Source organism: Dermacentor andersoni, chromosome 3, assembly GCF_023375885.2.
Source record: "Dermacentor andersoni chromosome 3, qqDerAnde1_hic_scaffold, whole genome shotgun sequence".
Taxonomy (NCBI): Eukaryota; Metazoa; Arthropoda; class Arachnida; order Ixodida; family Ixodidae; genus Dermacentor; species Dermacentor andersoni.
The window spans coordinates 56992487-57017842 of NC_092816.1; the positions used below are offsets into that span (position 1 = coordinate 56992487).

The 25356-nt window shown below is 43.3% G+C and overlaps 1 protein-coding gene and 1 pseudogene across 2 annotated transcripts in view; one reads left to right on the forward strand and one right to left on the reverse strand.

Annotated features, from left to right (window-relative positions):
* The window catches only part of anne (polyamine-transporting ATPase anne boleyn), a 150069-nt gene that overhangs the window by 92556 nt on the left and 32157 nt on the right, over positions 1 to 25356 (forward strand). For both annotated transcript variants that reach the window (XR_008609144.1, XM_050195521.2), the window contains exons 4-17: positions 288 to 346; positions 976 to 1069; positions 5357 to 5526; positions 8016 to 8085; positions 8758 to 8892; positions 11008 to 11074; positions 12474 to 12605; positions 15778 to 15954; positions 16931 to 17076; positions 18334 to 18596; positions 19625 to 19772; positions 21264 to 21398; positions 22241 to 22400; positions 24455 to 24694. Coding sequence is in view for 1 of the 2 variants with exons in the window: in XM_050195521.2 (XP_050051478.1) it covers positions 288 to 346; positions 976 to 1069; positions 5357 to 5526; positions 8016 to 8085; positions 8758 to 8892; positions 11008 to 11074; positions 12474 to 12605; positions 15778 to 15954; positions 16931 to 17076; positions 18334 to 18596; positions 19625 to 19772; positions 21264 to 21398; positions 22241 to 22400; positions 24455 to 24694 (1996 nt within the window). In the remaining variant the exon portion in view is untranslated. The remainder of the gene's footprint in view (positions 1 to 287; positions 347 to 975; positions 1070 to 5356; positions 5527 to 8015; positions 8086 to 8757; positions 8893 to 11007; positions 11075 to 12473; positions 12606 to 15777; positions 15955 to 16930; positions 17077 to 18333; positions 18597 to 19624; positions 19773 to 21263; positions 21399 to 22240; positions 22401 to 24454; positions 24695 to 25356) is intronic.
* Positions 19959 to 20129, reverse strand: LOC126521011 (U2 spliceosomal RNA; annotated as a pseudogene).

Here is a 25356-nt window from a genome sequence, read left to right on the forward strand (position 1 = left end):
TCCATTTCTGATTGCTGGATACACTTTGCAGATGGCTTCGGAAAAAAAGACACATTTTTCACCCTTTGAAGAACACAAGGCAGAAAACACAAAAATGAATGAATACGGGACAAGCCAAGTGCTTATCCTGTCTTTGTTTGTCTTGTTCCTTGTGCTCTGCTTCAAAGATGCGTTCTAATTCGTCTGATTGTACAGTTGTGGTGTGTTGTGATTTTTTTTTCTTTTTTAGGGAATCAGGCTTGAAAATCAGCATCGATACTCTCCACTGATCTTTTGCACTTTTTCAGGATCAGTACAAGCAGTTTTTTGTAGAAAAAGTTCGGACTATCTTGCCTTCTGGAGTCAAGTAAGTACCTTACGGCGATTGTGCTTGCTGCTTCAAAGCATTTTCCATTTGCGTGTTTTGCAGTATGCAAACTCTAGGGACCCTAGTTCATCTTTTGATGGGGAAAATCGTTAATGTAGCGCCTATTTTTAGCAAGCAGATGTTTATGTACTTCTAGTATATAGGCTAGCCTCGCACATCATCCCTAGTGTTATGAATTTCTGCATGCTATGCATTCTGATTTGAACAAATTTGCATGAAGGATTCCATCATGCAAATTCATGCAAATGGGTGTTTGTTTGGTTGAAAGTTGGGCTGATTAACCCAGTGCAAATTTTATACACTGCATTGTGATCACATGGGCCCTTCTTTCTTTTGTGAGATTTAAAAAGGAGTAATTTATTTCTTTATGCATTAAAAATATTTGTGCATTGACTTGTTACCTGCAACATTGCAATTTCTTCTTGTGCTTAAGCCTGTCCAGCTTTACTAGCAGCAATGAATTGGCAATCAAAAGGGTGTGCTAGTCAGTACAACTAAGTCAGTTAAGTGTAGCCTGATGAAAAATGCTTTTGAATAAACACTGCATGAAGCTTCACATTCTCATATAAACATTTTCAACAATAAAGGTTTTTTTTTTTTTTTTTCAGTGTGCCACTTATGCTATCTGTAACAGGACAAGCAGACTCTTCCCCACTTCAAGAGTCAAACAAACTTGATGAACTTGTGATGTTGAAGCCTGGTGTAAGTATTTTTTATTTGTTGGTTATGCATGTGCACACATTGATGCTATGTTTACTATATCAGTTCACATGATAAAAATTAAACATTGTTTTCATACAGAATACTAGTATGATGCAGTAATGCAAACTTTATCACGAGTATTTCAGTGTACAATTCGTGATGTAAACATTAATGTTGCTTGTGACTCTACTGTATTTTACATATGGTACCTTCGTTAGTGTACTGGAACTATGATAGATAGGTGATTTCGGGATGTTTGTACTGATGATTCCTGTCAACTGCTGCTCTTAAGCTTTCTGCAGCGTTGTAATTTGTCATTTTTAGTGGCCAAGGTAAACGAAAGCTTAAGATGACTTTAGTAGAAGACTTTGTCAGATGCCCGATGCATAACAGCACGCTTTTGTCAGGGGTTGCATTCAGGGAACCGTAAACTTTGGCTTGAACAAATGACTTGCGACTATGGTACCAAGTATCATTTGCCCACAGTCAAACAAGGGTTCTGCCTATTTGAGTTGTCGAGCTATCAGTCGGATGAAACGTAAATTGGAATGAAGCTGCTGCAGTATATTTGGAGCGCACCATTGCATCATATATGGAAAGCTTGTCCTTGAGAAAAGTGCAGTGACAAGGACACGCAAACAGCACTCAACTGCCCTTGGCACTTAAAAAAAGAAAAATGTGACACAGCACCTGCTGCATCCACAGTCACAAGTGTTCTTTGTCCCTGGTTCTCTTGCTTCCCTGTGCAAATGTTAAGTAGAATGTACCACATGTGTCAGCAAAAACTTTCAGTTGTGCTATATATCAGTACCGTATTTACTTGCATAATGAACGCACTTCTCGAAAAATATGCGCAAAGTAAGGGTGTGCGTTCATTGCGCGGGGTAAAATTTTGGGCGATTTTATTTTTCCTCCGCGGTCACCTCTGAAATGCGAGTTTCGCCCGAAATGCGAACAATCGATTGCGATAGCAAATGTGTGGACAGCTACATGAAGTTGGGATAGTAGGTTTATCGGCCGTATAAAACTTGCAAGCGTTCGCTTCAACGCAAACTGAGCAGCGAGAACGCAGCACGCACAAAAGTATGAGCCACCATCGACTCAGCCCCGATGCAGACCGCCTTGAAGATAGGGCGCGCCGTGGCCGCGCAATGCGCAGTTGCTGCCAGGGTAACCCCCGCCCACCCCCACCCCACAATGCCAAGCGCGCGACGGATGACGGGGTGTTTCCTTCCCGATCTTTAACTCCCGTGTACGCGGGGGATCGAGCTGAAGCCGTTGGCGCCCCTGTCGGCGCTGATGCTACGCTCGAGCAGTGTAGGCGACGCCACAGTCGAGGAGGGAGCGTGAAAAAGAGGAGAAACGAGGAGGAGTGAATGCGGAGGAGGAGAGTGTCGCTACTTTATGAAGTTTAAGGGGTTTTATACCCCAGTCACACGGGCACTTTCAAAGTCCTTTGAACCAAATATTGTTTACTCCAAGGGAGAATGCGCACTGTCACACAGGCACAGCAAAGGAGCCCTACTGGAAGGGAGCCTTGAGTCAAAGGAGTGCGCGTTCACCCTTTGAAACCTCAAGGGAATACTCTCGAGCCTAGAGGGCATCCGACAGCATAAAAAGTAACCTCTAAAAATATGGAAGTTAAATTTTTGCCTCTTCAGAACAAGCTTATAAGTACTGAATACTATTACTAAAGTACTAAACACTTTCGGGACACCCGCAATCTTTATCATGAAAGCGCCGGTACAGCAGCGCCGGCACGGCCTGTCAGCAGCAACATCTACACAACACGGGTGCCATGTGCGATTTGGTTCTTTGGTTAGCGGCTGCTAGGCATGCCAGTCTCCTCGGCTTTTTTCTGCGCGTCTCCTTCCCTCGTCACTTTTGTTTTGTAGTTCTTTATTTTACCGCATTTACGTGTACCTACCGCTGCCTAGCCACAAGGAATGAAACAAAGCAGCTGAAGCAAGGGCAACAACGAACAATCGACGCCTACATGCGGTGTACGAAGCGGTACACATGGTGGCCATCATTAATATAAATACACCCGCCGTGGTTGCTCAGTGGCTATGGTGTTGGGCTGCTGAGCACAAGGTCGCGGGATCGAATCCCGGCCACGGCGGCCGCATTTCGATGGGGGCAAAATGCGAAAACACCCGTGTACTTAGATTTAGGTGCACGTTAAAGAACCCCAGGTGGTCGAAATTTCCGGAGTCCTCCATTACGGCGTGCCTCATAATCGGAAAGTGGTTTTGGCACGTAAAACCCCATAATTTTTTTTTATTAATATAAATACATCTGTATTTCGTAAAGTAATGCCTTTACTGTGGGGGCATTTTGTTTTGATGTTTCTATGTATTAGGAAAAATAAATATTGCTGAAAAAAATGTGTCATATTTATCAGAAGACGCATTTGGGCCATATTTTTTTATTACTATCTAGGCGATGGCAGCACTAAGGATATGTTGCGGTTTCTGTTAAAAGCTTCAACGGAGACTACCTCAAGCTCAATGCTTCTTAACTTCAAAGACCCTTTGGCATGTTCTTGTGACTGGGGTATTAGTCGGCTTTCCCTCGCGTGCTTTCACTCACACCTACGCTATGCGGCGTGCGGCGGCGACGACAGTAAAAAAATGCGCCTGGAACGTCCATATACTTTCTGGCCCAATGAAAGTAGGCGACACGGTACGATTCGGCGTCGGACACGATCGCACCCGCCGGGCGCCATATTAGACGCCGAATCAGTCCGTGTGTCTCCTACTTCAAGGCAGCAAGTTCAGGGTGCGATCACTATGCAAGAACAAGAAAAAAAAAAAACACTTCTTGATTGGAAAAGTGGGGGCTACGTTCATTACGCGAGTGCGTTCATTATGCAAATAAATACGGTATACTTTAAAAGCATTGCAGCAGAGACAAAGAAGTTGCTTTGCTTGTTTGCTTTACTGTTTTCCCACAAACCCTTCCTTGTTAACTGTGATATGACGCTACGGGGCGTACCAGTATTTCTGGTGACAGAATTAAGCAGCAAATATCTCAAAACTTGGGTTAGTCTGGGTTCCTGATACATGGATGTGCCTTGGACACCGACCAGCTTCAATTGCACAGCTGCGAAACGCTCTCTGACTAAAATGATCAAAAAGTGTAATGAGCCAATTGTAGATAACTAGTCACTTAACCAATTCTGGGCAAACGAGGGAAGCCCCTGTGTGGAGCCAGCATTTTGGCAGCGAGACTTGTCCCAAGAGAAATCGTATCACATCCTGGTGTTTGACCTCCCAAAACAACATGCAGGCTAGCAGGGACACTGTGACACTGTAATGTGTGGCTCTGGCCACCTGGCATTTCTTTACACTTGCCTAGATCTATATACAAGGCAGTTTTTGCATTTAGAATGTAATCACCATGTTCAGGAGTAAAACCCATGACCTCATTCTCAGCAGCAGGATGCCATAGCACCCTGAGCTACTTTGGCAGTTATGTACCTTGTCCTGATGAAGACAAACCCAGAAAATGAATGGGACAAGTTGTCACACATTTGCCAACATCTGCCTGTGAAAGTAACATTCTGGAAAAAAAAGATCTGGCAGAACTTCTAGTCACAATGACCGTCAATATCATTGCTATTAGCACTCGATCACACCGTATTGCTGAAGGCACCTTTATTTACAATTTTTAGTGGGGGCAAGAAGGCTAAGAATGCTAATCGCGTTAAATACACCCAACCGCCACAGTGCCACCATGACGGACTACGGCGTGTGTACCTTCGAGTGCCATGAAAAAGGAACAGCTTCACCAAATGCGGCCTCCCAACCGCAGCCAGTTTTGTCCCACTCACACTGTGGAAGTGGAGTTCAGCATATGTGATTTACAGTGAACTATGACGCGATTACATAGGCGCCTATTTCAGGCATAAAAAAATAACTTTCATTGTTGGCAAGAAGAGCTTGCGTCTTCACTTTTATTTGTCGGGAGATGCACCTGTTGAGTGGCCATAGCAAGTCCATAGAGGTTAGAAAGAAAGAAAGATACCGATGCCAGTGTGGGTGAAGCAGGCTAAGAATTCCATTGCACCAAAAAAATTATTTTTTTCTCTACAATGCTGCTTTAAAAATGACTGAAAGTCTTTGCTGAGACACGTGGCATGACTGACCTCCATGCCAGCCTGACCTCGGCGATTCAGGCCCCCCACTTCTGCGGTTCCTCGGTGCCGAGGGACACGTTTGCACGTGGGGTGCCGAGACCGCCAAGAGAGTGTGCAGTATCCATCGTGTTTCTCTGCCATTTCAGGGTTCGATGCAGCCGGCAGAGAGATTAGTCTACTTTGAAAACAAGAAGATCCGCTACATCTGGGATGACGAGCTCAAAGCATTCGCAAGGTTGAGGGGTTTCGATAAAAATGTGCCGTGTTCTTACTTTCACCAGCAGAAGGGCCTTTCGCTCCAGGAGCAAGTGGTTAGGTAGTGTACAAAAGTTTTGTTCCTGTTCTTGGTGTGATGCTCGTCTCTGATCTTGCCACTTGCGAAACATTCCCTTGGAACTCGGAAGAATCATGTGTCAATGCCTACCATGCCTAACATAAAACATACCAACAGAGAAATAAAAAAAGCTTTCAAGAAGCAAGAAATAAGATTGTGATGCAGTTGGCTTCCATGCATTCAAAGTAGATGTGTTGGTGCAGCAGTGAACTTAAATTGCTATTCGCCGCTTGTTTCGGCTCGTTTTTGGCAGCTACTAAAACACTTTTCTTACCTGTACAGTTGAAGCGGCATTCTGAAAGTTTAGCGCTACCATTAGTTCTGAATTGGAATTTACTGCGCACAATACTGTTTGCAGAGTGATACTCCCAAGTTTGCACCACAAAAGCATTGCTAGCTGCTATGCATGTCAGCATAGTAGGTGTAAGTTCACCTATTCATTATACAGGACTAATCAGTGCTTGTTGGCAAACATAGAAAATAATCAAACACTCTGAAACCTTCTTGTATTTCTGGCATAGTCTAGAGAACATATAAAAAGTTGAAAGATGGGTGTTAACATTGTTACTGCAAATTTACCTGAGTAAAGTGCTTCCTTGGAGCTATTGCTGCTGCTGCTTCATCTCATGGATTCCTAATCACACGTAGGCACCTAATTTATTTTTTAGCTTGCCTTGGCACATATCGCTTATACTTCATTTCTGACTAGTAAATTAAAGGTTTCACTCTGGCAAGACTTGAGAAGTGTGGCATCCCACTTGTCCTCTCTTCTTGTGCCTTCATCCAACTGCTCTTTTCTTTTTCTTTGCTTGCATTCAAATCTATTATTGCATTTCACCTCCTTTTTTTTATGGCCTTGTTGTCTCTTGAGTCGGAACTGTTTGTATATATGTTATATGCACCTATAGAGTTTTTAGTGTAATCAGTGGTTAGGACTGACACGATGCAAATAGAAGTTGCACATTTCTATAATTGAATGCATGTAAATGTTTTGTACTGCGCCAACCATGTGCATTAATTGTGTACAATGTAGTTGTTTCTATTTCATGTAAAATGTCGCACATTTGCATTATGAAATGGTTATGACCTGCTTTTTTGGGGGGGAGTGGGTGCGCATATTCTATTTATGGTGATGTATGCCCCCCTTTTGAAATCTGTATTCAAATGCTCTAGATTCCAAGCATAGCAAGCCATGTGAACAATTTTTATTGAACTTTTTCAATCGTTTTTGCATTCAAAGCATGCCTTCGTGCTTCTGGAGTACAGTGAAAGTGCAGCTCAAATTCCAACATACAGACATAAGCTGAACAGTAGAAGTATATTGTAACACCCTTCTGGTATCATTTTATGTACCAAAAGTTATTGATGCTTGAGCCATGCCCAGGAATTGGGAACATTTGAACACTCCACTGCTAGGTGGCACCCCCAGAACTATAATATTGAAAAAAATTCCCTCAGTGATGCAAACAAGGATATATAGGACCATGCCATGGGCTGTCAATCACTAAGCTGAACTGAGTGCGATGGAACCAGTGCTCGCGTTCACATTATCAGCGAGTTCGATCTCTCTTCAAAAACAGATGGCCGTGGAAGAAGCAAATAAGCTGAATAACCAGCAAACTTACATCTATTATATTGCGTTGCATTCCGTAACTGTGTTATGAAAAAAGAAACTTCCGAGCAACTTTTTGGTAATTTTGATACCTGTGGTTACGACAAGTTGAAAGCGGAGTCCTTAAAGTTAGTAAAAGTCTGAAATATTCCAGTTAACAGCATAATTTCCTCACAAGTTGCGTCTAACTACAAAATTTGCGTACTAATTTTGACAGTTTCCATAGGCTCCCATACTTCAAACATTGCGTGCACCTTGGAACTGGTTTTTGGCTTCGGAAGTACTACTCATTTGGGATCTGAGGCTAGGCATGTAGGCATCTTTAAATAATGGCCCCTAGGATGTTGTTTGCAGAATATGGTGCTTTCCCATAGAAACTGCGCCTGTTTTCACTTGCAGCATCTAGGCAGCACCAGTTGTTGATGTCCCCGATTCCTGGGCTTGTGTGTGCCTTTATGTGAAATGTTTTCTAGCACTGGCTGCTGGTCTTTGATTCTGCAGGCCAGTGCATGGAGGATATAGTGTTTATTATTTATTTATGTTATATAATTTCATTTCGGTTAGCATCTACTGCTTATTTAAATCCCATTTAGAACACGCATAGTACAAGTTCATGCTTCCTAATTCCCTTCGCTACGTGGCTTACCCTGCATGGCCCGAATCATCTCTTTGCACTGAAACTTCTTTCTCTCTCTCTCTCTCTCTCAATATCTCTTGTTCCTCTTGTACACGTTGCCTCCTTCTTTCCCTCCCTGTGGTCTTTTTATGGAGATACTTGCCTGTAGCGATCAAGTGTGTTTTTGCCTTGTTCTCATGTGCCTCTGCCCCTGATTGAAACGATGCTCCTTGACTTTTTCAGACGAGTTCTTTTTGGGGATAATGTAATTAATGTCCAAATACAGTCAGTCTTTCGTATCCTCTTTCAAGAGGTTAGTCTTGAATACCTCACTTCTCTTTGGTTATAGCGCTCTGGTATAACCTTTGAGCAGTAGAAAGCTATTAGCGGCGTGTAGTTAGCTGTAAAGTGTCTGTGATGCATGCTGCCTTGTGCTTTTTCTCGGCCTTGCTTTACTTCTGGTTAGCATATTCACGTAATCTGCTCTTGAACGATAGACATGCCAACTGAAGCAGACTTGTGCCGCAGTGGTTGAAGTTGCCAGGCCTAAGCATTGCTGCATGCTGTGTAACCGCAGGTAGTGGCTAGACTTTAAACCTGCCTTGCTCTGTTCTTTTACCGGGAGACAAGGCACGATAGCTGCATGTCATGTTTTCGTACCAGCTGTGTGATTGTTACAGATACCGTCTGCAACTTGAACTGTTAAGAATTGCTAAGTACGAAATCTTATGGGCATGCCTGATTGATGGTCGTCTGACAACATCTACAATTTAATATATCGCTGTCTGTCCCTCAGATGCTGTCAGTGCTGTTTGAGAAATTTAAACTTGCGAAAGACAAACAGCACTTCGATTCTAGCTTGAGGAATTAAAGACATAAAGAATGCTGCTCGCTAAATTTGCCTTTACGTTGAAGTGTTTGTGCAGCAGCTGTTTCATGCTGGTGCGTCTTCATTGTTTGGCTTTGTCCCTTCCCTCCCATCCAGGTTCTTGAGCCTTTCTATGTGTTCCAAGTATTCAGCATAATCATCTGGTTCTCTGATGACTACTACTACTATGCCTCATGCATCATTGTCATGTCTTCGTTGTCTCTAGTCACGGGCGTGTACCAGATAAGGCTGGTAAGTGGGTAGTTTTGGTCAATCCATACCGTGTTGTCTTACCAGCACAGAGCAAAGTGACAGACAATGGCTCCTGAGAGGGCACTCTTGAAGCATGAATAATTAATGTGTGCGTGTTTGATATTGAGGGTGAAGCGTTGATGATGAAGCCATATTCTTGTTTAACATTCAGGTTCCTGGTGCTGCCATGAAATAGATGCCTTTAGTAATTCACTCAATTGTGCTAGCCATGTGTTGGTAAAAGCCAGCCTATGCATTCATGCATTTGTTCGTATACCCAGTTTTTCATGTACCTGTTTGAACATTACTGAGTACACTATACCTGTTAGTGTAATTATCTGTTTGCGTAAAATCTCTAACTTCTGATAATTCAACCAGAAGTCTGCAGTCTTCAGGTGCTAATTCATGAAAATTGGTTGTATGTTTTTTTTTTAAATATAAACCTGCCTTCATCTTTCTTTAATGGCTCCTTATTCTTATTAGACAGTGTTTGAATCGTTTTGTGATTAGCAAAAGGATGCATTTCTTAATATATATTTATAGTAGTTAATGCTGCATGCGCTTTCTCTTAGTTTTGCATAAGCTACTTACGTACCTGCATTACATTGCTTGTGTGCCGAAGGAAGAAGATTGGGGGGTGAAAGCCGAAGGTTGCTCTGCAGCATTGTCCTGTGCGGTGCTCACATCAAACCATCTATAAGTAAACCCCTGTCGTGAATGTGACAATATGTTCAGAACTAAATCTTTAAAATATTGACAGGAACATTAAGTAAACTTCGAGAACAGTACGAATATGTTGTAGTTTGCACTGACTAGAGAAGGATTCTTTCCATAAGATTAGGTATTTCCCTTAGTTTTGAGTGTACTTTTCTTTAATAGCAGTGTCATCATATAAGGCTTTTACTAATACAATTTATGCTGAAAATTTACATTTTGTGTACACTTGCAAAAAGGAAGAGGGAAAGCTCGAGGTACCAGCCATGCTATATGCAGGGATTGCAACTTCACATGAGGTGATTGAAATGACATGAAGAATGCAAGCAAATAAGTTAACGAATTTTTAAATGACGAACACACAAATAAATCAAGCCCAGAAAACAAAAGGTTAAAGAATTTAGTCCTGAATGGCATAGGTAAAACATGTGGAGGTCTCTTATCTCGCAGGAGTACTGACCACCGGAGGTCCAGGCTTAGTGAGTGCCTCAGGGCTGTGTCATCCGTCGGCTCCCATAATCTAGCACACATGCTCAAGTCGCAAAAGGGGGCCACCGAACGCTGCACATGCGAGAAAATGCACTGTTGCCCTAAGTCAACGAAAACAGTTTATTTGTCTCCGGCAGCACCCAGCACTCCTCAAATGCCCGGTCCCAGAGTGATGCGGGAATCATGGGAGCTCCCGCACTAAGGATGGAATGTACATAAAGGTGTATCGCTAGCACCTCGCTGCAGGAGCACAGCTCCCCGTGACTGACACGCTGCTGGGGAAAAGTTTCCCCGCGACTATGCTGCTTGGCTTGCAATAACCAGTGGGACCACTTGCAAGAGAAAGAGCAGTCTCCGTTGGCTTGGGCCTGCGATTAGCGCAGCTTGGCGTAGTAAATTAGACCATGCACGAATGCTAGGCAGTGCTCTTCGTCTTAGCGTTCGGGAAAGGAACAACACAATTTATGCACATGCCATAGGTGCAAGGCACCACAGACGAGCTCAAGTGCGAACGATACCCAAACAAAGGGACCAGCGGATGAGAGGAAGGATGTGTATAGAATGAGTGATGTCCTGGAGAGGTCTCCTTCACGCTCGCTCTGCCAGTCTTGCCAGTCACACCGCCCTGACTGGCAGTACCACTGCCACACACTGGTCCATGGAAAAAGCTACCCCCTACAGCCGTCGCGGGTGGAAAGAGGGATGCTTAGGGGCAGCAGAATAGTCGAAATGCCCATGCAAAGGCGCTGGGTGCACCTGAATCCCCACGAACAGCAGGGCCTTTCGCACCTTGGAATTATCATTTCTAGCAGAGCATGCCTACAGTGTGTAACTACATCAGATAGTGGCTTGTGACTGCCAAACTGTTCTTGTTTTAGATCACTTAGATTCCGCTGTGTGCATTTTTTACAGAGTCAAAAAGCTTTGAGTGACACTGTACATGCTATGGATGTGGTCACAGTCAAGCGAAGCAAAGGAGGTGAGTCATAACGCCTGGTCCGTGCCCACTTGTTTGTCACGAAATCTGGAACAAAGGATATCAAGTGTTCGAACTGTGCATAAGAGGAAATTGCAAAATCCATGCACATCTGCGGGAGTGTATTAACAATTTTCTGCGTGCTCAAACCATCATAGTGAGATCAGTGACTATGATGACCTTGCAGCTTTGCAGGCTCAGTACACGCACGCACACACACACACACACACACACACACACACACACACACACACACACACACACACACACACACACACACACACACACACACTGCAATGCAATGCAATGCAATGCAAAATCAACTCGGCATTTGAACAGGGCATGCTGTTGCCAGTACGTACGGCAGTTGCCAGCATTCATCAATTTCATGCACAAGAATAATTCCCTTGTTGGTCGAGCAGGAAGCTTCGTCCACCATCTGGCTTTCGCGACAAAGCAGGAGAATTGGCAATAATGCATGTGTTCCACATTGTCCTTCATTCTTTTTGTACTAGGTTTTAAATTGTTTAGATTAAATTTTATTTGGGATGCTGGCTGTCTGTACATGTGAAATGTGAAGTGCAGCTGCTGCAATTGCACAAGTTTGGGTGAAAATGGCTTCATTTGTCTACACTTGGGGAAAGCCTTGCATCTGGGAGCATTAAAGGGACAATAACAAAAAAGGACAATAAATCAGTTAGGACTGGTGGAATGTTATTTTAAAACGGTTTTCCTCCCCATCATAGAAAAGAAAAAAGAAACTTGTTTAGCAGTAGCTGAGAAAATCAAGACTGAATTTCCTCATTTCTAATTTGGAGCCCGAACAAGTGCACAGGATAACACTGTGGTGTTGTCTGTTTCAAAGTATTTTCTCCCATTTGAGACGTTTTAGTCTGGAAATAGTTCTCAAAGCTTCCAATGTTGAGCCTTTGGTTCATATAGGATGCAGTGTGATGTTTCTTTGTTGATAAACAATTAACTATAAATGAAAGCAGACACTCTCAACATCTGTGATGTTGAGGAAGTTGATACAGGAACCTCTAAGTTACATCGTCACCTGTCTTTCCTTCTCTTGCATTTTTTGGCTTACCGAGCCTCCGCTCACTGTAAGAGTGACCTTTTCGTTATTGTAAAAATGTAACTTGTTTGTACTAATACCATTTAATGTACACGCAGAAATGATTGTTTTTCTTTTTTTCTTGACTCGCAAATCCAAAATGTAGGGTATCTTGCTGACTATGACCGCTTTTTCTAGCATTTGTTGTTTGTGTCCCTTTACTTTTTAAGTAGGTGCAAAAACAATAGCTTTTGCCTTGCCTGACACACGTGCGATATCAGTCATCTTGCTGAATATGACCGCTTTCCTCATTCATGTTGTTCTTCTTTTTCTTTTTTTCATCAGTCTACGAAAACATCCCATCAGAGCAGTTGGTGCCAGGAGACGTACTTATAGTGCCTCGCAACGGATGCGTGATGCAGTGTGATGCTGTCCTCACAGCTGGAAACTGCATTGTCAACGAGAGTATGCTCACAGGTGCGCCCTGACCCTTGCAGAGTTTTTAATGCAATTTTTGTGCGCTTCCTGCCTCTTCCGTGACTGCAATAGGAAAGCAAAGTGTGTTTCCATTTATTGTTTTAACAGGGTGTTTAAATGTGGGCATATTTCATATCACCATAAATTTTTGTCTTTGATCCTTCTCTGAGCATTGTCATGGGTCTAGTTGCATTAGTGAGAGGGATTAAAGGCCAGCTGAAACAGAATTTCGCACCGCAGAAAAATCCTAGTTTCAGATAACGTAGGTACAGAGCAAGCAAGATTTCACGTTTTAAATACAAATGGATGCTTCGTAAGAAGGCTAGATAAAATAGGTGTCTTTGATTTCGAAACTGAAAAAAATGCTGCCATTACCATGCCACAACTTCTGAGATTGGGTGACACCCGCAACGTACTGAAAGTCGCAAAGGTCATGGTGTGGAACTTGTGTCAAGTCTGCCAACCACCAGTTGCATTTGTCATCTGCTTAAGTGCTAGTTAAATGCTGTTAATAAGAAAATGAGACAATTACCAGCCCAACAGCTTTGTCAAGATCGCTGCAATTCATTTGAGTATTCACATATAAACAAATTATAATTCGTTTATAACTGATTTAGCCACAGTGAAATTTAGTTTTAGTTGGAAGTTTTTTTTTTCTTCTCCTAATGTGAACCTTTGAACCTTGTTATAACTAGCACTCATCTAGCGAAGATTGAATGTTATAAGATAAATTATAAACTTTTATTGTCGGGCTTTACTTCAGCAAAAGTTTTACTTGTATTATAAAACCAGAAATATAACCCAGTCTTGCATTCTCTGTTACAAAGGTAATATTTTTTGTGCAGCTCAGAATTGCATTCAATGAACGCAAAAACTCTGCATTGTGATTCAATGAAGTGCTACTCGAGAAGACAGTATGATCTGAATCAAGTGATGCAAACTTGGTATTTCCATTCCTTGCTGCCACAAAGCTGTAAATCGGTATTGGCGAAATTCTGAATGCGCTTATTCGCATGTGCTGTGCACTGCACGTCCACATTTTCAATGAGTTTCACAGGCTCGATAAGCCTCGTTTGAGGTTGCATGTACGTCATGGGCATCAAAGGATTATGTTAAGATGATGTGCATAGCTATGTAATATTTCTTAACATTTCTCTAATTCCAGCCTTTGTTGATAAAATCTATTTCTCAAAGAAAGGAATTACAGAAATCAGACCAGTGCCTGGAATCGATACTGGCATTTGAAGTGCGCAGTGATGCGCATGTACTGTCATACCGGAATGAAATGCTAACAGGGAAAAATTAATGACCTTTTACGCCTGATTACTTCAAAGTGAGATGTGTAATTGATTTGCAGTTAGGTGCTGAGCATGGTCTCGCCCCTCAAGCTAAGCCCCTGTGAATGAGCCATCCTGTGTCATACACAGCAACGAACGTGGAAAGGAAAATTCACCACCTATTCACTTTACCTTGTTCGTGCTTCATTCCAGCGTGACATTACACAGATCGGTAAAGAGAACGAGCAAGATTGCTTACAGATTACACCCACCATGTCTGCCACATACGTTATAAAGATATGCGCATGTAGCTCTAGACAATGCTATATCGCAGTTTAAGAAGGTTGGGCAGCTGTCGAATAAATGAGTAATTGCACGCTCTGGCACAGTGCTTGTACATTTCTTATAAATACCATAAGCCTGATGATGGCTAACAGCTAGCTCAGCATCTTAAGTGTTCTATTCAGCATGATTTGCAAATGCAAGTGTGAATTGGTGAAGAACACAGAAAGAAAACAGACCATAGAAGAACAAATAAATGTGTGTGGTAACATACAATTGCCAACAAACAGGTTTGTGAGTGGTGGCGCTGGCTAATACTCCTAGGGTTAATTCCAGTAGTTGTGGGAGATACGGGGGTTCTCCTCCGTACTCTTGGGACAAAGGAACGACAACACAGTAGTGCAAACAATCACAAGGGCATTTATTGCACCTTTCATAGATCAATGCCAGCTAGCCGAGTTGCTATCCACAAAACATGCCGATGGGCGCGCGACAAATCTAGAAGTCTGACTCACCGAGCGACCGGATAGCGAGCGAATATGTTCGCCCCATGCTGGATCCCAACGCCTGGTCGTTCGCGTGTACAGTCACGCGAATGTTGGCACGTTCGAAGGCGGCCATGCGAGACAGTCTCGCAGAAGCATCGGACGAAGCCCGCGCGGACGTCCGCGCCCGCCGACGATCTCGAACCAAAGAGCACGCGCCTTGTCTCTCGGCGCCTGAGTAACCCCACCGCGGCGCGACATTCGCGCCATCTCTCGCACCGCGCTTGTACCACTCCGACCGCCGCGGGCGCCAGGCCACGCGAGCCGTGCGGGAAAACAGCATATCAGGGGATGCGTGAGAGTCGCGCATCCCCACATAGTAAACCATATATGCCCCCGAAAGTGGATGGGTAGACGGCGCCGCAGTAGCTTAATTGGTGGAGCATCGCACGCGTAATGCGAAGACATGGGATCGTTCCCCACCTGTGGCAAGTTTTTTTTTCAGCCACTTTCAGTTCCATTAATTTATAATTTCTTTTATTTTTCTATTAGTCAGTATAAGTAATTTCCCCTATGTTGTCCTTGGTGTCCTTATTTGTTGGCTTCTTATGATACGATTAATGAAAATCGGGCCCCTCGGTTAACCTCCTTTCTTCTCGTTCATAACGCAATAGTTTATATAACTTGCCGCCTGTTGTCGCGGGCGGCTTTGTCATCAATACACTCCACATTCACGCGCTGATGCAGCATTCATTCAGTTATCGAGTCATGTTGCATGATGTATGGGATAGTGCATGTACTTCTGCCCTGAACTGTGGTTGGCTCCCGCTCTCTGCTACTATGCACGAGGTTGCGGGTTCAGTTCCTCACTGTGGTAGCCGCATTCAGATGGGGGTCGAATGCAGAAACACTGTTTTCATTTAAAGACTCCAGGTGGTCAAAATTAACCTGGCGCTCCTTGCTACAGTGCTGCTCAAAGGGACGTTAAATGTCCACAATTTGATTTCACTTTATTAGATGTTGTGCTATGAACTGCAGCAGCACTTTGTGCCTGGTACATGTCCAATTTGCTGGCACCTGTTTTTTTTTTTTTTTTTAATTTGGCAAACGCACTTTACCCTTTTGCAGGCGAGAGTGTGCCAGTCGTGAAGACACCACTGCCAAATCCTGGAGCTTCGCAGCCAACACTGGATGTCATGTACCACCCAAAAGAGCACAGTCGTCACACCCTCTTTTGTGGCACCAGAGTCATTCAAACGCGCTACTATGGCACGGAAAATGTAGAGGCCGTTGTGGTTCGCAGTGGTGAGTACAGATGTTCCTACCATGTTGTACACTCAAACGCCTTTGTAACGAAGTGTTTGAGGCCTCCGAAGTCATTCATTATACAGGTCACATCGTCGTAAAGGTCCCACACTGCACAGTTCACAATAGAACAGGGACAGAATTATTCCATCATTATACAGGTCACTCCGTTCGATAGGCGTTCATTGTAGAGGTGCTCGACTGTATACGTTTGGCTGGTTGTTCCTGTATACAGAGCCATGAATTTCGACGCATTGCATTGATTGTTTGTGCTTATAATGGTTGCATGGGTGCGACACTGAAAGGAGAACTGAGTTGAGCTAGATTACAGGTTGAGAATGCCAGATGAGTGACGTGTGAGAAGATTAGAGGCTTGGCACGCTATAACATGGCAAAAGAAAAGTGAGGGGTTGGTGGAAGTGCCACCTTTAATGGCATGCCAGGAAAGCATGCCGTCTGCTCAATTTGTTCGTCTGCGCCAACAGCTGCCCCTCCATTGAAGCGACGGCACCCGTGCCAAGGAAAAGCTGTGACGCCCATGTCGACACAGTGCCCGCACTATACCGCCTCGCGTCACTTGTGCGAGAAATTGCACCTGTGGGCCAACCTTTAGAAACATGCCTGCCAGAAATCGGGTTAAACCGAGTAGCACTCCTTTCCCTGTTGTTTGTGTTTCTTTTATTTGCACTCTTGATTCCCTAGTTAGCATTTTTGTTCTATGCACTCTTTATTTTCCTTCAGAGCAGGCAAGCTTTGTGTCCGTTCTGGTTGCATTTGCCAGCCAGTTTTGTCCTTGCTATCTGTTTTTTTTTATTCTGTGATCACTTATGTATGGATGCAAATATACTAACAAAATAAGTAAGGGTGCCTTCTAATTATTGTTGATCTATTGCATTCACTGCCACGTGCTGGTCCTGCTTCAAGTTCTCGGGTCAAATGTTCCATCCTCTCATCCTCATGCATTTAACTTCGCCAGGCTTTCTTACAGCCAAGGGAGAGCTGGTGCGTTCCATCATGTTCCCCAAGCCTGTTGACTTCAAGTTCAATCGACACATCAAGAACTTTCTTCTCTTCCTCGCATCCCTGGCTAGCATAGGGGTCATCTATACCATTGTGCTCAAGGTAAGGGAACGTCGAGGTGGACAACTATATATGTTTGTTTCTTATGCTGTCAGCACATGCCAAGACGGGAGCTGCGGTTACATTGCTGTCATGCACAAATTTACCCTATGTTTAGTATATTCAATATACCATAGTAATCGAGTAGGAAGGCATAACATATGAAAATATAAAAACAGTAAATTACATGAGTTAAAAAAAAACAAGTTAAAGTATACATTGCCATATTGGCCAGTGAACATAGTTGAGAAAATTTGAATCAGTGTAATGCGCCAACTGCAACCAACATGCAGCCAACAAGATAATCCCAGCTGTTTACAAATATTTGGAAACGACCTTTTCAAAAGCTTGTAAGGTTTCTACTTGGAACATGCTGCATGGCAGTGTTATTTTTAGGTTCACTTGGCTGGTCGTAGATTTTGCGGTTGGTTGTCATGACCACCGCTGCCTCAAAACATGGCTTTTAACTGGCCTCAGGAGTTACTTTTTCAGTTGACAGTGCAACTGCTGAGTTTCTTTTTCTTATTTGATGTTAGACTAATGAGCTGTAAGATAATTTGATTGAAATAACTGCTTATGATAAGCATAACTAACAACAGTGCAATTTTTTTTCCAACTTTATATGCTTAGCAAAGCCTTGAATTTTTCTCATCTTCATTTACTTTACCTTACGAGTTTTTCTGCTGATCACTTCTAATTAACTTTTATTGGTTTTATATTACGGTGCTTTACAGTGCACAAACTTATAGTGCACTGTGAACTGTGAAAGTTCACACGAATCTTGGTGGCGCAAACAAAGATGCCATAAGCATTCAAGAATGCATTTTGTGCACTTAAACATGCCTCTATTCACCCTTCAAAACGCACTGTTCGAGCAATCTAAATCACAGGACAGATATACAAAACTTTCTGTTTCTGAGGTCTGCTTGGTATCTGCTTGTGTTTTCAATTTTCACTGTCATGTCAACAGTCACTTTGATAAGCTGGCACAAGATCTAAGAAAGCCATCACTGCATGAGTGAAACATTGTGAATTAGAACAACTCCTGTTCGTCCCACTTTGTTTTTACTATTCTCAAGGCAGATCTAAAACATTTTAATTTCCATTACCACAATGAAACACATAGCCTAGGCAAAAGAAAATGCTAGCCATGTTTCATTGCAGCTGATTTCACTTCTTTTTTTTTTAACCGACATTCAGTCCCCATTGGCTTTCTCCTTCTCTTTTCAAAACGTGTGTCTCGCTATTTCTTTCTTGCAGACTCTGCGTGGGGTGCCCGCTTCGAACATCATAGTGCGCAGTTTGGATGTGGTCACCATCGTCATTCCGCCCGCGCTGCCGGCCGCAATGACCATCGGCATCGTGTTCGCCCAGTCGCGCCTGCGGCGGGCGCTCATCTACTGCATCTCGCCGCGCTCCATCAACATCTCTGGCTGCATCAACTGCTTCTGTTTCGACAAGACTGGAACGCTTACCGAGGAAGGGCTTGACCTGTGGGGTGTCGTCCCTGCCAGCGGTGGCAGGTGAGCGACACCTGACGACATGATACTGATGACTTCATTGGCCCACCACCAGCTGCTGCAGTGAATCAGCTGCTTTGAATCGTTCTGTCGTGTGCAAAGCTGCAGCTTTATTCTCTGTCATGGTGGCTGCATGTGATCAAGGGACATTAGCTCTGTGCTAGCTCAGACATTGCTGTGCTAGCACATGGCTTCATTACCCAGTGTATGGCTTCAGTACCCAGTTCCTTGTCGGTACCTTCAGTACCCACAAGGAAGCACAGAACAATTGGATTGGCTTGGCAGTGCACTAGTTGGAAAAGCCTACCCCTGTGGAACTGTACCTTACGAAAAGACTGCATCCTGGGGTTGTCTTACATTATGGGGTACACAATATCACCGAAGTCACTAACGGGGAAAATCATTTCGAACACATAGTACACGTAGGCCATTTTCTTAAATAGTGCATAGCAGTGTTTATATAATAGTATCTCACTGGTGAACATATTACTTCCACAGAGAAGCGTTGGACTCGGAAAAGCATCATTACTTGGTCTATCTTATTAATTCAGGGAAATTTTGCAGATTACCTACAAAATGTAGCACAGTCAGTTAATGTAGAGAACTTGCTTGAAATTAGTAGTACCAAGTCTTCAAAATGTTCATTTTGTTTTTGCAAACTAATTTCTAACTGTTTTTGACCTTAGCAGAATATCTTTTCCATACTTAAATATATTTTAGCGAAGTCTGCAGCTATTTCTAGCAAAAGTAATAGCCAGGACTTGGTTTATCCAGTGTCATGCATTCGGGAAGCCTAGATGGAACTTTTTGTGCGCAAACAAGCAGGGACGTAGAATAGAAGAAACACGAGGACGAGAGCTTCTATTCTACATCCCTGTTTGTTTGCGCACAGAAAGTTTTAAGATGAATCTGTTCCAACTAGGCCGACTCGCAGTTGTCCTAGATGGAAGTTGTCAAGCTGCCGAGCATTGTGTAGTGACGGATGGGATTTCATGTTATTTCTCGTGCCTTCTTTCTTTTCTTTTTTTTAGATTCCAGGAACACGTGCCCGACCCAAGTAAGCTTCCGCTGGAATCTCTGCTGCTGCAAGGCATGGCCACCTGCCACTCCATCACAGTCATTGACCGGCAGCTCTCGGGTGATCCACTTGATCTCAAGATGTTCGAGGCCACCAGTTGGGTGAGTCGCCCATATTATACAGCTCGATGCCATTTTGCTTTGTCCGTGTCGTTTTATGTTATTTGGTGTTGTTCTAGAATTAGTGCATACACATGTGGATGAACTAGTGGTAACATAATGTCACGCATATTTATTTTTTTCTGCGAAGCTGTTTATGGCTAGGGTTCCCTGCATTTCTGTTGTGCACACGCAAAAACCACGGGCGGAGATAGTGCAATACAGGACCGACCCACGGTGGAGGTGAGGCAGGCTTCAAGCACTCCGCCAACTTGCAAAAGATTAGTTCAATATCTTCCAACTCGTATCAAATATTAAGCTGATAAGAACAGATACTACACTTTAACCCGCGTCGGCCATGTCTACGTTCGCACCACCCTCTCTTTGTCGGCATTCCAAGCACTCGTGTATCTGCTTTATTTTCCTTCCACTCTCCCGTGGTGGCAGTCTCGTTGAAATGCCATGTGAGTCTTATTTCCTCCGGCTACTCGCGGCGGTGGTCCTGGTGCTCACACAAATGTATATAAAAATCAAGCTAAATGAGTTTGTACATCTGTTCAGAATTCTGTATCACCTCTGTGTCGCGTGCTAGACAGCTTCGCTGGTCGTTCCTTCACAGAGTGGAATGACTATTTATTTATTTATTTATTTATTTATTTATTTATTGAAAAGATGGAGACATTAACAAATTGCTGCTGGCTCGTTATTCCTCTATGTTTAATGTTCTTGACTAAAGAGCTGCTAAAGTGCCTTTTCTGTTTTTTATAACCAAATCAAATATCTGCCTTCATCTGCCATGTCTAGCTATATATTACTATAATCTATAAAGGACTTGTTTGCAATTATCGGGGTCAAGTCTTCAAAGGAAACAGTGTTTGCTACATACAGATGATGTTTTTTAACCCTTTAAGGTTTCATCTTTCGATTTTTTTTTTTTAACACTTCAACCCTTCGTGGAGATGGCAGCACCTCTCAACAACTAGTGGTGTTGAATACTGGCGAAATATTAAACATAAGATCTGTGCCGTACATGTACGGCTAAACCCCTCAAAGGGTGAATGGCATTAGTATATTACCAAGAATGCCGTTCTGTATTTGAATTTTTGTCTGTGAAGACTGAAGGTTTCGCTACAGGTGTAGGTGGGTTCACATAGGCAGGACCAATTGTGTTAAGAACTAATCGGATTAACTGGTGCCATGTGTTGCTATTACATTTACCAGTGCTATTGGATTAATCTGTACTATGCACTTGGAAAACTTAAGTAGTAGCCGCCAATCCCATAAGGAGCACTCTACAAAGAAAATCATACATATATATATATATGCCATGTGATTGTCGTTTTTTAACCTCCCTTACTCTATGCCCTACCTAGGGGCCGGTAAGGTATGCTAAGTAATAATAATAATGATGACGACGACATTAATATTGTATTGTGTATTTTGTCTTGGCTAAATCTTTACTATAAGTATTCGCACTATGGCTTTGAAAAACAGGTCTTGGAGGAGCCAGACATCGACGACAACTCAAAGTATGACATCATCGCACCAACAGTTGTGCGACCAGGACCTGCCAACAACTTCAAAGCACCGTCTGTGCCTTCTTTGAATGCCGCTGGAGACTTGACTGAGGTTTGAACTACATCACTTAACTTTTTGCTTGAAACATTCTCGTCGTGTTGAAAACCTTGACCGTTTAACTTGATCGGGGGCGAGGACATGCTGTGCCTGCCGTTGGTGGCTGAATGACGTGTTAAGTTGGATTATGTGCTGGCGCGTCTGCTCCAGCGTCATCGTGTGCTTTGTTTTTTATCGTAGTGCTGCGAAATTTAAGTTATTTGTAGCTGTTTTACGTAACAGCACTTGTTTTTCATTTTAATATAACATTATATACGGTGTACGAGAATGCGCTATGTTTCTTTGTACCAATGCAAGTCAGATTTTGCTCCACATGCTATCGTACAAATAGAAACCGCAGTAGCTTCTATAGAAGCTTAACAGTCCTTAAACATCGGTGGCAATTTATAGCGTGCGTATACATGTACAAAATAACAAGTCTCGTTTGCAAGAGTTAGGCTGTGAAATATGCGAAGCGAGATAGGTGCGTCTAATGCACCCAGTCAGACGCGTGGTAAAGTGACATATCTTGTAAATCGATGGCTGTTAGCTGGTTTGACCATGTGAAGGGATCATTGTCATATATGTTCGAAATTTATTGGCGTGTTTGATTTTATTTCTTTACTTTCTTGTGGGCAACGCACGCACATGCCTGTATCGCATCACTTGGATCAGTGGTCTCGTTACCTTTGGCCTTCTGTGTCCGCGAAATGGGGCTTCGTTATTGGCATAACTCGATGTTGCTAGTATCTTCCTCACTCAACTTGCCAACAACATCGCTTTCCTCACACTCGGCACATTGTTTTCCTCGCCCCTCAATATCCTTGTCTAACTTGCCCAACAATATCCTTTTCCAGATGCCTTCATTCTTCGAGGTCGGCATTGTGCGGGAGTTGCCCTTTTCCTCGGGCCTCCAGCGCATGAGTGTGGTCACCCGTGTGCTGGGGTCGACCCACTTCGATATATTCTGCAAAGGTGCCCCCGAGACCATCGCCTCGCTCTGCAAGGCCGAGACAGGTTGGTTGGCTCACGTTTAGCCAAGGGCATACAATCAACTAGAGTAGACCCCTTTTCATAAGTGCAGAGCTAGCTTTCCTGTGAGGCAGTTTGCCCAACTAATGGTGGTACAGTCATTCTTGCACAAAAACAGTTTGCTTGTATTATGACGTGGAAAGCGTAGACGTGGCTCTCATGGTGAAACAATATGCAAGAGAGAAGCCTCAGCAAGGAAATGATGACCGGTACTGCCCTTAGTTGCCAAATGTGCAGTGCAAAGAAGCACGCTTGTGAATTGGGAAAATAGTCGGGGAAATGAGGTTACAGCTCGCAAAATTTCCTCTTGGTCAAGTGGTGTTTCGTTTGAGTCCATGTTGCAGTAGACTGGTCATAAAACTGTACGCATACAAAAGGCAAATGAGATGGAGCATTTCTCACTTACTATACTATGCATGTGTGTCAGCGTCATGCTTGTCTGCGCTCAGTCTATAAGGTTATGTACATTTAAACCTCAATGTAACAAAGTCTATAACTAAGGCTATATAGAGCCGCATGTGTTAACTTGCATTATGTGCATCACTATGGAGAATATAGCAGCGTGGAGTGTCCAGTAGCTTCAACAAGCATCCCACATCTAGTGCAATAGAAAAATGGTGACAACGCTCTTAAAGCTTCGAAATGTCAATGGAAATAGACCATGTACAGTGAACTCTCACTTGAGTGAACTTCAAGGGACCGAAGGAAATAGTTCACTTAATTGAAAGTTCACTAAACTGAATATTCACTAGACCAACATAAGACATGGCATACAGAGTCAAAAGTTTGAAGCGCAATTCATGGAGCAAAAGAAATGGCATCCATAGTGTTAGAAATGTGTGAAATGGAATTTGTATGTATCTACAAGCACAAGGTTCATAACAGTTATAATGCTGCCTTTCTCACTCAGAAAAAAAATCTGTAATCTTCTTCTGCACTTGTACTTTTAAAGCACAGGAAATAACAAACTGTCCAAAGAGTCAATGTTCTTGTACACTTCTTCTGGCGCAGCTTGCTGTTGAGACACAAAGTCTTTCAACTTTCCAATGTACCCTACAACTTCAGCTAGAGTTATAGATCTTGAAATTGGCTCGGCAGTTGCCTCTTCTTCGCCGCACTCTTCTTCTTCAGGACGAACACCGGAAACAATCTCCAGATCCGTCTGTCCAGCACAGGTAATCAGTGCACTGTCACACTGTGCAGAATCTTCAAACGAAGTATCTGATCGTAACTGATAAGTTACGACCAGATAACTGAGTAAGTAACTGATCGTAAAAATAAGCCTTGGTCCTCTGAGCGAGTTCTGAAATATTGACTTCCGAAATTCGTTCAACTGCCTCCAAGGCTAGTTCGCCGTGCGGCTGATTACGCGCTCCACGCAGAGACGCCAAGTGAAAAATTTTTGCATAGAATCTATAAGAAAACTGCCGGGGATTTTTAAAAAGTTCGTTATTCTGAAATATTCGATAACCTGGCGTTCGTACAACTGAGAGTTTACTGTACTAGCCCGTGAACGACACATAAAAGTCGATGCATGGCTCAATAGTTCATGGCTCAGTGTTTCATAGCTCCACAGTTCACGGCATTTACCTCAATTTGGCAGCCAATTTCGAGAAATTCTGGTGCTTATTTCCATGCAAGCTCAGGCTCATAGCTCACAGGCATGTATTGAGACAAAAGGAAGCTGCAACGATTGGTGGACTCGTAGAACATTGGCAACAGCATAGTAATATTAAAAAGAGGTATTAGAAGGGTTGCGAACGGCTTTAATATGCCTAATGTAGAGAGACCGAGGAAAAGGGAAGCGGGGGGGCCCAATTTTTGTCCATCACAACCATATAAAACCAGCAGGCATTCCTGGGCTTCATTGCCTTTGGGCTTCATATCGTCCCAATGCAGTGAACACACGCATTCCACAAGTCTAGTGAATGTTGCAAGGAGCTTGCATTCCCATCTGTTTGCCTTTTAGAAGAGCAAGGTCATGTTAAACATACGTTCGTGGCATTGAAAGCAATTGGTCTTATCACGTGCATTCACAGTGCCGCCGGACTTCGTGGAGACACTGACGTCGTACACTCAGCTGGGCCACCGAGTACTGGCACTGGCACACAGACCGTTCACATCGAGCTTTGCCAAAGTGCATCGGCTTCCCCGAGAAGAGGTTGAGAACAACCTCACCTTTGTCGGGCTGCTGGTCATGGAGAACCGACTTAAGCCAGAGACCACTTCTGTCATTCGAACGCTTCGAGCTGCCAACATCCGCACCATCATGGTCACAGGTGTGTGTCTGCTGAATTTAAGAGTTCAGGATCTGCCTCATCAGAGGCAGCTCGACTTCTCCTCATTCTTTGTCTTTTTGAAGGCTTAGATTAGAATGAATGCACTGTTGTGATCAATTCTCTGAAGAATTGAACTGTATGGCATCTTTTGTTCACTTTTCAACTGGCACACTTTCTTAAGCTGAACCTCGTATAAGATTGATTTGTTTTAGTTGATGTCATGTTTGCTTTAAAGGAAGCCTACTTTACTGCATTGCCTGTTTCATAAGGGAATGTCTTCGCTCAGCTTTATTTTGCAAATTAGTCTGATAGGTCTCAGTAGACTGGAGATGGCATTTCTTTTACTAATCTCCAGAGTGTGCACATCAATGCATCACTCTTTAATTGAGGTTTGTGTTATACAAATTCTTGGTCCTTTTGGAATATAGATTAGCAAAAATTTGGCTGGTGTAGAAATGCTTCCCCTCTCCCCCTTCCCGCATACACGGTCTTTAGCCCATATTTAGCGAGCTGTGCCGGCTTCAGCAAAGGATAACGCTAGTGAGTGTCTACTTTCTTCCTTTCTCTCGGCTTTGTCATCACTTCTTTATTTGTGTTGAACTCACAGCCACAGTGCGCAACTCTTTAGCGTAGCAGTACCGTGATGGTGCACTGTGTCCTTG